The sequence below is a fragment of the Trichechus manatus genome, unplaced genomic scaffold (assembly GCF_000243295.1).
Source record: "Trichechus manatus latirostris isolate Lorelei unplaced genomic scaffold, TriManLat1.0 scaffold00021, whole genome shotgun sequence".
Classification (NCBI taxonomy): Eukaryota; Metazoa; Chordata; class Mammalia; order Sirenia; family Trichechidae; genus Trichechus; species Trichechus manatus.
This window is the reverse complement of record NW_004443957.1, coordinates 2,469,201-2,480,716: the sequence shown is the minus strand read 5'-3', so window position 1 is coordinate 2,480,716 and position 11,516 is coordinate 2,469,201. Positions and strand designations below refer to the sequence as shown.

General features: G+C 39.9%; 1 protein-coding gene across 4 annotated transcripts in view; it reads right to left on the bottom strand.

Annotated features, from left to right (window-relative positions):
- ERO1B (endoplasmic reticulum oxidoreductase 1 beta) overlaps positions 1–11,516 on the bottom strand; it is a 73,113-nt gene that overhangs the window by 53,864 nt on the left and 7,733 nt on the right. For all 4 annotated transcript variants that reach the window (XM_004372795.3, XM_023727991.1, XM_023727992.1 and 1 more), the window contains exon 2: positions 7,357–7,476. In XM_004372795.3, the coding sequence (XP_004372852.1) occupies positions 7,357–7,476 (120 nt within the window). The remainder of the gene's footprint in view (positions 1–7,356; positions 7,477–11,516) is intronic.

The following is an 11,516-nucleotide window of genomic DNA, read 5'->3' as shown; positions in this document are numbered from 1 at the left end:
ACATACATTGTTATATGACTCTAATTGCTCACCCCATTCTGTGACAGCACACTCCTCCTTTCCGCCCCTGATTCCCCATGACCATTCAACCAGCTCCTAGCCCTCTCTGCCTTCCCCTCTCACCCCTGGACAGAAGCTGCCCCTCTGGTCTCTTGTATCTACTTGACCAAGAGGCACACTCTTTACGAGTATCACTTTATGTCCCACAGTCCGGTCCAATCCCTGTCTGAAGAGTTGGCCTCGGAAACTGTTAATGTGTTATCAGTTTCTTAATGTCACCTCACTTATCAGGGTTCTCTCAAGCATCCACTCATTTAATATGTACTAAGCATCTACTATATGTCAGGCACTGTGCTAGACTCTAGAGGAAAAAGAGGCAAAAAAACTATTTCCCATCCCTGGAACTTAAGTCTACTGAAAGAATCAGAAATTTTATATTTGTGTGTTTATTTATTAAAAGTTGTAGCAAGTGCTACAAAGGAAAATCCATGGTTTGTGACAGAAAATAACGGGATGGTGGGCTGGAAACCTCTGAGGAGGTAATATTTAGGTTGAAAAAGGATGGATGAAGTCGTTTGCCCAGATAAGATGATATTGAGAGATTGGACAGTTCCGTGAACTGAAAAACACCAACTTAGCTGATGTTTAGTGGGCAAGAGGGAGGGTGGAAGGGAATGAGGGTAAAGGTAGGCAAGGGATGGATCATGCAGGACATTTAAACCATGTTGTAAAAACTCCAGATGTGCATATTCTAAACATAATGGTGGCAATAGGTAATTCAATAGAACTTGCAGATGGATTGCCCAAGCCAGAAATCTAGGGTTTATTCTTTTCTCCCTTTTCTTCATCCCCTTCAAACAATTCATTATCTACTTCTTCTCACCACCTCCACTATCACTTATCTCTTGCCTAGACTATTGCAATAGTCCCCCTGCTTCTACTGTCATCTATCCTCCACGTAGCCAGAGTTATTTCTTTCAAACATATATGAGATCGCATCAATCCCTGCTCAAAATATTCCTGTGGCTTCCCACCACTCTTAGAGTAGTCCAAACTTCTTAGCCAGCTCCCCAAGGCTCTTCATAATCTGGCCTTTTGCCCACCTTTCTGATCTCCTCTCCTACCACTCTCCTTCAGCCATACTGGCTCTTTTTGCTGAGAACACATCAAGCTCCTTTCTGTGCCAGGATCTTTACAACGGCTGTTCTCTTTGCTTGTGCTGTTGTTCCTCCAAATCTTCTGATGGCTCACTCCTTCACAACCCTCAGATCTCTGCTTAAATATCACCTCAACAGAGAGCTCTTCCCTGGCCATACTCTCTAAAGTAGTGCTCAATATACACCTACACATATTGTTTTATACTATTTTATAGCAGTTATCATTACCTGACATTATATTATTTGTTTACTTATTTACTGTCCACATCCCCCACTGTAAGGATCATGATTTTCCCTTACACGTAATTTTATTCCCAGTACCTAGAACAGCATCCAGGATACATAATATGCACCTCAATAAATACCTGTGTTAAATGAAGTAAACAATACCTAATTACAGAGGAGCAGGTAAAACTGGGACAGAGACTGGCAAAGATAAGTAGAGAGACTGACAACACAGAGGAAATGGTGGTTAACTCTGGCTATAGAGAGATCAGGGAAGGCCTCCTTCAGGAAACATGTAAAATGGGTATGACTAGAAGGTTCCTAGAGAAAGAGATTTCTAGACAAAGGCGTCAGGATGTCTAAAAACAAAAAAGCTTCGAAGAGCACGGCACATTTGGGGAACTGCAAGTTCTCAGGCTGGGCATCTCCCTTGAACACCTGACTTGTATATCCAACTGCCTCCTTGACATCTCCATGGGACATTCACAAACACCTCAAAAGTAACATATTCAAAACTGCTCCTCCCCCTAGAAATCACTGCCATCTCAGTAAATAGCAACTCCATTATTATAGTTCCTCAGGCCAAAATCTTGGCATTAATCCTTGACTCCTCTCTTTCTTATTCCCACATAATACCTCTGAAAATCCAGCCAGTTCTATCTTCAGAATTCAATACTCCTCAGCACCTCCACTGTTACCACTGTGGTCCAAGCCACCATCTTTTCTCTCCTGGATTATTGCAGTTGCCTTTTAATGGTCTTCCTGCCCAGCCCTTACACCCATACAGTTTGTTTTCAATATAACCACCAGAATGATCCTTTTAAAACCCTCCAACCTATCTCACTTGGATTAAAGATCAAAGTTCTTATAATGGCCCATAACGCTTTACATGGTCTGATCCCCCTAGTCTCCTCCCCTTATTCAAAGGCCTCCTTGTTGTTCCTCAAATACATGAGACATAGTGCTGTCTCAGTGCCTTTGCCTTAGCCAAGAATATTCTTTCCTCAGATATCCACATGGCTTCCTTTCTTACCCTCTTAAGGCCTTTCTCAAATGCCACCTTCTCAGTACTTCCCTGTTTATGTTATCCAAAACTGGATCCCCCCCAACACTCCCTATTATTCTTCTCAATTTTTCTTGTTAGCACGTAGCACCATCTAATATACTATACGTTTTACTTATTTATTTTGTTGATTGTCTATGTCTGTTCCTCCCCCACTAGAATGTAAGTTCCAAAACGAGAGTGATTTCTAGCCCGCATATGGGAGTGGACATAAAACGTGAAGATATTTATATCACATGTTAACAACCACCATGGAAGAGGCAGTGAACAATCAGGAAGACAAAATTACCTGGCCAGTTGACCTTAGTCAGGCTGTGTCACCAACAATTCCAGTGCTGGCAAAACTGGTGCATGAAAGGAGTAGCCACAGTAGCAGGGATGAAGGTTATGCGTGGGACCAACAGCAAAGGCTCCCATTCACCAAGGCTAACCTAGCTACTGCTGTTGCAGAAATGTTCAACCTACTAACAACCAAGACAAATGATGTGTTCCCAAAATGGTACCAGCCCTTTAGGAGATTAATCAGCCACTCGGTGACAAGTTAACTATACTAGATGTCTTCCTCTTGGAAGGCACAGTGATTCATTTTGATGGGAACAGACACATATTCTGAGTATGAGTTTGCCTTTCTCACCCACAGGACCTCAACAAACACCATTATCCAAGGAATTAAAAAGAGTATTTTATCCAGCAGCATTGGATCCCACATAACACTGCATCAAACCAAGGGATCTACTTTATAACAAAAGAGGCATGGAAGTGGGCACATGACCATGAGATCTACTGGATTTATCACATGCCACATCACTACGAAGCCACGGGCCTAAAAGAATGAATCAACAGCCTGTTGAAGGCACAGCTGATGAGACAGCTCAACTGTGAGGATAGACCCCATCTTCCAGGATGCAACTGACACTTTTAATCAACAACCTCTGATTATGTGCCATGTCCCCAAGAGGAAGAATATATGGGTCTAGGAACCACGGGATAGAAGCAGGAGTGGCTCCATCCACCATCCCTCGAGTAACCAACTTGGGTAATCTGTGCGTCCCATCACCACAAATCCAGGTTCTGTGGGTTTAGACGTCTTGGTTCCCAAAAGGGGAATCCTTCCACCAGGAGATACAACAAAAGTCTCATTTATAACTATAAACTATAGCTGCCACCTGGACTTTTGGACTTCTTATGACAAGGGCCAGCAAACAAAAATAGAAATCATTATTTTGGCAGAGGTATCTGACCCTGAACTACAAAAAGAGGTAGGGCTGCTGTTACACAATGGGGGCGGGGAGGAAACTGTTAGGCACTGAGGTAATCCACTTGACCATTTTTTTTTTATGTTTTTATAAATCTTATTTATTTTGTTGTTGTTGTTGAGAATATACACCAATTCAACAGTTTCTACATGTACAATTTAGTGACACTGATTACATTCTTCGAGTTGTGCAACCATTCACACCTTCCTTTTCTGAATTGTTTCTCCCTCCTTGACATGAACTCACTACCCACCAAGGTTCCTACCTAATCCTTCTAGTTGCTGTTGTCAGTTTGATCCCATATAGATAGTTCTTAAAAGAGCATAATGCTCAAAGCAGACCTTTTTTTTTTTTTTTTACTAATTAAGCTAAACTACTGTTCAGTTTTAAGGTGACTTCAGGGGATATTTTTGGTTTAAGGTTTAAAAAATTATCTCAGGGAAATAGTTTCAGGGATTTATCCAACCTCTATGGCTCCAGACAGTCTAGAGTCCATGAGAATTGGAAATTCAATTCTGTATTTTCCCATTTGATCAGGATTCTCCTTTGATCAAAATGTTCACTAACGGTACCCAGGCACCATGAAGTTCTTCTGGTCTCACAGCAAAGGAGGTAGCTAGTCATAAAGGCAATTAGCCACACATTTCATATCTTCCTCCTATTCCTGACTCTCCTTCTTCCTCTATTATTCCAGGTAAATAAGACCAAATGTTGTGCCTTGGATGGTTGCTTGCAAGTTTTTAACACACCAGGCACTACGCAATAAACTAGGAGGTAGAACAGAAACACTAAACACATTATTAGGCCAAATAACTGGAATGTCCCATGAAACCATGATTATAAACCTCCAAACCAAGGAACCAAATCCCATGCGGTGTTTGATTGTATATAAGCAGCCTCAGCAGCTACTCTTTTCTTTTTCCTTTTCTTTTTTGTCATTGTAAATATATCTATCACCCTTTTGCCAATTCAACATTTTACAGGTGTACAACTTATTTTTTTTAATTTTTTTTCCCTTATTGTACTTCAGGTGAAGGTTTACAGAATAAATAGTTTCTCATGAAACAGTCAGTACATACAGTTTTATGACATTGGTTAACAACCCCACAATATGTCAACCCTCTCCCTTCTCGACCTTTTTTTTTTTTTGGTGAAAATACACATAGCCAAAGACACACCATTTTAAAAATTTCTACGTACACAGTTCAGTGACATCGATTATGTTCTTCCAGTTGTGCTGCTATTCTCACTTTAGATGAAGGTTTACAGAACAAAACAGTTTCTCATTAAACAGTTAGTACACATGTTGCCCTGTGACAATGGTTAACAACCCCACTACATGTCAACACTGTCCTTACTCAGCCCTGGGTTCCCTAGCACCAGCTTTCCTGTCCCCTTCTGCCTTCTAGTCCGTGTCCCTGGACTGCTGTGCCTCATTAGCCCCATTTGGTTTTATGGGGCTGTCCAACCCCTGGCTGAACGGTGAACCTCAGAAGTGACTTCACCACTGAGCTAAAACGGTGTCTGTGGGCCATACTCTTGGGGTTTCTCCAGTCTTGTTCAGGCCAGTAAATCTGGTCTTTTTTGTGTGTGTTAGAATTTTGTTCTACATCCTTCTCCAACTCTGTCCAGAACCCTCTGTTGTGATCCCGGTCAGAGCAGTCAGTGGTGGTAGCTGGGCACCATCTAGCTGTACATTTGACCATTTTTTTAAGATCAACGGACAAGTGTAACCCACCCTGGCCTGAAAAAGGCATACTGACCAGAGGCTCGCACCCCCCAGAGACCTCAAGGGTCTGGATTTTGCCACCAGGTAAGCCACCAAAACCAGCAAAGATGCTAGCTGAGAGTAAGGTCAATCTACAATGGATAGCAGAGGAGGGAAATGATGAGTATTCACTGTGACCCTAAGATCAGATAAAACAATAGGGTCTGTAGCTTGCCTCACTAACCTCCCTCTTCTAAGTGTCCCGGGAAGAGAGGCCCACTAGAATCCTTGAAAATAGCTCCCAAAACTTATATGGCAAAGAAGGTCCAAGCAGTGCATGGTGGTTTTAAAATATGTTCACAGTTCTTTGGTACTCCTCCCTCAAAAGGCGGAGCCTAATTCCCCTCTCCTACATGTGAACTGAACTTAGTGACTCACTTCCATTTAGTAGAATGTGGTGGAATGACAATATGTGACTTCCAGATTAGGACATAAAAGTCATTGTGGCTTCACTTTGTTCTCTATCTCTTTGATCACTCACTCTGGAGGAAGCCAGCTGCCCTGTTGTGAGGACACTCGAGCAGCTCTGTGGAGAGGTCCAGACAGCGAGGAACTGATGCCTCCTACCATCAGCCATGTGAGTAAGCCATCTTGAAAACTGATCCTCTAGCCCTAGTCAAGCCTTCAAATAACTGCAGCTCCAGCTAACACCTTGACTGTAAGTGAGGAATTCCCCAAACATAGGAAGGGGGTTCAGATTCTTCGTGTACAAAAAGACTGAGAGGTTTTCACTACAAGATTTAATACATTCAAACAATAAAAGATATACATATTGTGAGAAGAGTCAAAATGGGCTTTCAAAATGGTCATAAAAGTCACATCTATAGACAGCTATGTAGACATCTTTGGTACCAACTGAATCAAAAATTACAACCTTTTAACAGTGATGGAAATATCACATTGATTAAGGGTAGGGTTGCACAGCCAATGATTTTAACTGCTGTCAATAAGCTGTACGCCTGTAAAAAGTTGAGTTGGCAAAAGTTGTATGACAGATATATTTACAATGACCAAAAAAAAAAAAAAAGCTGCTGAGGCTGCTTACGTAAAACCAAAAACCTCATGGGATTTGGTTTTTTGGTTTGGAGGTTCAGGGTCATGGTTTCAGGGACATGTCAGTTAGTTGGTCTAATAACACGTTTAGTGCTTCTGTGCTACCTCCTAGTTTGACATGTAGTGCCTGGGGTCTTAAAAGCTTGCAAGTAGCCATCTAAAGCACAACAATTGGTCTCTATTTGCTTTAAGCAACAGAGGAAGAAGGAGCACCAGGAATAGAAGGAGGAATATGGAATGTTTTGGTAATTGCCTCCATGAACAACTACCTCCTTTGCCATGAGACTGTAAGAACTGGATGGTTCCCTGCTACCATTATTGAACTTTTTGATCAAAGATTCCAAAGGGGGGAAAGCCACAGCAGAATTTCAAATTCTTATGGACTACAGACTTTCTGGAGCCATGGAGGTTGAACGAACCTCTGAAACTATTGCCCTGAGATAATCTTTAAGCTTTAAACCATATATATTTCCTGAAATCTTTTTAAAACCAAACAATAGTTTAGCTTAACTAGTAAAAAAAAGTCTGCCTTGAGCATTATGCTCTTTTAAGAACTATTTATATGGGTAAACTGACAACAGCAACTTGAAAGATTAGATAAGAATCTTAGAAGGCAATAAATTTATGTTTATGGGGAGGAACAACTCAGAAAGGAGGGTGAGGACGGTTGCACAACTTGAAGAATGTAATCAATGTCACTAAATGTTACATGTAGAAACTACTGAATTGTATGTTTTGCTGTGTATATTCTCAACAACAACAAAATAAATACAGAAATAAACAAAATTCAGTCAAAGCCACCCCCACCACAACAACAAAAAATTATAACCTTACCTTGTAATAACGGAAATAGTCTCGCTCTTGCAATTTTTTCATTTTGGGGAAGATTTTGTAGGTGTTGAAGTTATCGATGCTGTCAATATCACACAAGCAATCATCCAGGACTCCAGTGACCTAGGGAAAAAAAAAAAATAGATATAATTTAAAATACGCAAATCATTGACATCTTAACAAATAGGTATTGATATGCAAAAAGATAATTCATTTATCCAAATTACCCAGTATTTTATGATCAAAATATGTAATAGTAAAGCAGTCACTTACTATTAATTAAATTTTTTAAAAAAAGAATTACATATACCCATTCTGAAGAAGTAAACATTCTTGTTTAGTAGTGAAAAAAAAAAAACAGATATTGAATTTTCCCTCCCCTGCCTAAACATAGAATGTTAAGGCAATCTCTTCCCATACTAACCTAGAAGTCACAGACTATAATAATATTGTATAGTAACCCTTATCTTTCTTTTAGGCTGCCATTTATTGAAAGTCTATGTGACAAGCACTATGCTAAGAACTTTACATATATTATTTACTCTTTAAAAGTAATTTATGAAATAGTTATTATTCTCATTTTACATATGAGAAAATTAGATTTACCAAGGTTAAAACATTGGGAGAAACTGGGTAAAGGGTATATGGAATTTCTCTGTATTCTTTTTTACAACTGCATGTGAACCTATCACTAACTAAAATAAAAAAATTCAATTTAAAATTAAAAGAGTGGGATTTAGACTATTAAAGGTATTCACGTGGTCCATAGGAAAAATATAAGTAAACAATAACAAGAAAATGGAACCAGTCCCTACCAGCTGTTTCCTTCTCATTCTTTCTCCCTGGACATATAAATGTGTCCCCAGATTCCCTACAATATAAGGAGTTAGAGCTATATCATCTTGAGATAAAGAAAAAGGAAACCTTATCAAGAATTTTGGCTTTGTTAATCCAAATTTACTAGGATCCAGTAACTAACTCTACCAAATTTTATTGCACTGCTCTAGCTTATTACAAAACTTCAAATTCTAGCTCCCTAAGTAACAGTACAAAAAATAAATAAGTAAATAAATACAAATACAAACCAAAACACCTTCTGGCTTTTTAAAAATATATTATCCAGGGATTGTCTTTCTAATAAATATTACTTAACTTACTGTCTTTTAGTTTGTAAACCACCATATTTTATTTCTTTAAAACATTTTAATTGTGGTAGGTACTACGGTTTTCACCATACTTATTCAAACTGTATGCTGAGTAAATAATACGAGAAGCTGGACTCTATGAAGAGGAATGTGGCATGAGGATTGGTGGAAGGCTCATTAACAACATGCAATATGCAGATGACACAATCTTGCTCGATGGAGCACTTACTGATGAAGATCAAAGACTACAGCCTTCAGTATGGATTACACCTCAACATAAAGAAAACAAAAATCCTCACTACTGGACCAATAAGCAACATCAAAACAAATGGAGAGAAGATTAACGTTGTATAAGGATTTCATTTTACTTGAATCCACAATCAACACCAATGGAAGCAGCCATCAGGAAGTCAAATGACATACTGCATTGGGCAAATCTACTGCAAAAGGACCTCTTTTAAATTGATAAAAAGCAAAAATGACACTTTGACGACTATGGTACTCCTGACCCAAGCCATGATTTTCAATTTCCCCATATGCATGCAAAAGCTGGACAATGAATATGGAAGACTGAAGAAAAATTGATGCCTTTGAATTACGGTATTGGCAAAGAATACTGAATATACCATGGACTGCCAGAAGAAAGATCAAGTATGTCTTGGAAGAAATACAGCCAGAATGCTCCTTGGAAGCAAGGATAGTGAGGCTTCGACTCACATACTCTGGACATGTTATCAGAGGGACCAGTCCTTGGAGAAGGACATCATGCTTAGTAAAGTAGAGGGTCAATGAAAAAGATGGATTGATACAGTGGCTGCAACAGTGGGCTCAAACATAGCAATGATTGTGAGGATGGCACAGGTCTGTGCAGTGTTTCTTTCTGTTGTACATAGGGTTGCTATGAGTCAGAACCAACTCATTGGCACCTAACAACAACAGGTACTGTGGTAAGGTATAAATTACCATATACATATTTGTAATCTTTAATAACTATGAATAAAACAAAAACCTCTTTATCTCCAAAGTTTTAAAAAAAATAGAATATTGCTGTTGTTGTTAGGTGCCATCGAGTATGTTATGACTCATAGCAACCCTATGTACAACAGAACAAAACACTGCCCAGTCCTGCACCATCCTCAGGATTGTTGCTATGTTTGAGCCCACTGTTGCAGCCACTGTGTCAATCCATCTCACTGAGGATCTTCCTCTTTTTCACTGACCTTCTACTTTACCAAGCATGATGTCTTCCTCCAGGGACTGATCCCTCCTGATAACCTGTACATGAGACGAAGTCTCGCCATCCTCACTTCTAAGGAGCATTCTGTCTGTACTTCCTCCAAGACAGATTTGTTCATTCTTCTGGCAGTCCATAGCATATTCAGTATCCTTCACCAATACCATAATTCAAGGTGTCAATTCTTCTTCAGTCTTCCTTATTCATTGTTCAGCTTTCACATGCATGAGGCGACTGAAAACACCATGGCTTGGGCCAGACACACCTTAGTCCTCAAAGTGACTTCTTTGCTTTTTATCACTTTAAAGAGGTCTTTTGTAGCAGATTTGCCCGATGCAATACACCATTTGATTCCTTGACTGCTGCTTCCGTGGGCGTCGATTATGGATCAAAATAAAATGAAATCCTTAACAACTTCAGTATTTTCTCTGTTTATCATGATGCTGCTTATTGGTCCAGTTGTGAGGATTTAACATGGAACCGTTATGAAAGGTCTCACTGAAATTTTAGTAAACTTGAAAAAGAAAAGGGAGAAAACCATGCAGATATCTGGGGGGAAAGCATTCTACACATTGGGAATATTAAGTGCAAAGACGCTGAGGCAAGAAGCTTGCCCAATGTTTTTGAGGAACAGCAAGGAAAACCATATAGGAGGCAAAAAAGAGAAAATTACAATACTATTATAAGATTTTGGCTTTTACAGAGCCAGATAGGAAGCCATTAGAGACTTTTAAGCATAAGGTAAAAGGAATATGGAGTATGGAGTAAAGATGAGGTTCTGTTTTGTTTTGTTTTTTTATACGTATGTTCAGGGAAGGTGATATTTTAGATAAGGGGACATATCACATGCGGTAATATTTTAGCAGAAATCTCAAGTAGTGAGTGAGTAAACCACATGAATACATGAGGGAAGAACGTGCTGGCAGAAGAAAAACACCTTGGATAAGGAGCTAGGATAAAGACCCTGAGATAAAAACATACTTGCCATGTATGAGTAACAACAGGGAGGCCAGAAGGAGTGCAGCATACGAGTGAAGGAGAGAAGACTATGAGAAGAGCACATTTAGGGGGAAGTTCAGGAATTTGGTTCCTGATACATCAAGTTTGAGATACCTACTATTCAGCCAAGTGGAGATATTGAAAAGGCAGTTGGATATGCAGATCTAGAGCTGAGACTTCTAGACTGGAGATTTTGAGATCCAGCTGAATAGTTGGTATTTAAAGTCAACAGAATGGATAAGATGACCAAAATAAAGAAAGAAGGAGCAGGGATTCCAAGCAGTTCAAACCAGTTCAGTCATGGCCGACAAAGCAAACCAGGAACAGCCACGAAGTTTTATAATTTGGCAGAATCAGCACAGTACACAGAAAAGGAAAAATTACAAGTTGAAGCTCTGTAATGGGAGACTCAGAAGAGGCATAGTGAGCCCCTTCATGAGCCTGATGTGTGAGACTGGATTACTGGCAGGACTGGAGCCCTGGTGGTGCAGCAGTTAAGAGCTACGGCTGCAAATCAAAAGATTGGCAGTTCGAATCCAGCAGTGTTCCTTGGGAACCATATGCAGCAGTTCTACCCTGTCCTATAGGGTCCTCTAGACGGCAATGGGTTTGGTTTTTCTCGGTTGGCCGCCATCTTTGAGCAGTGTGCCGCCATCTTTGAGTGGGGCAGCTCTGTTTCGGACTGTGTTCAAAATCCCAGGGCAAGAGATTTTTTTGCTATGCAATATGTACGCTGCTCGTGTACTCTAAGAGGGATATTACGTTTCTAGCAGAGCTTCAACACA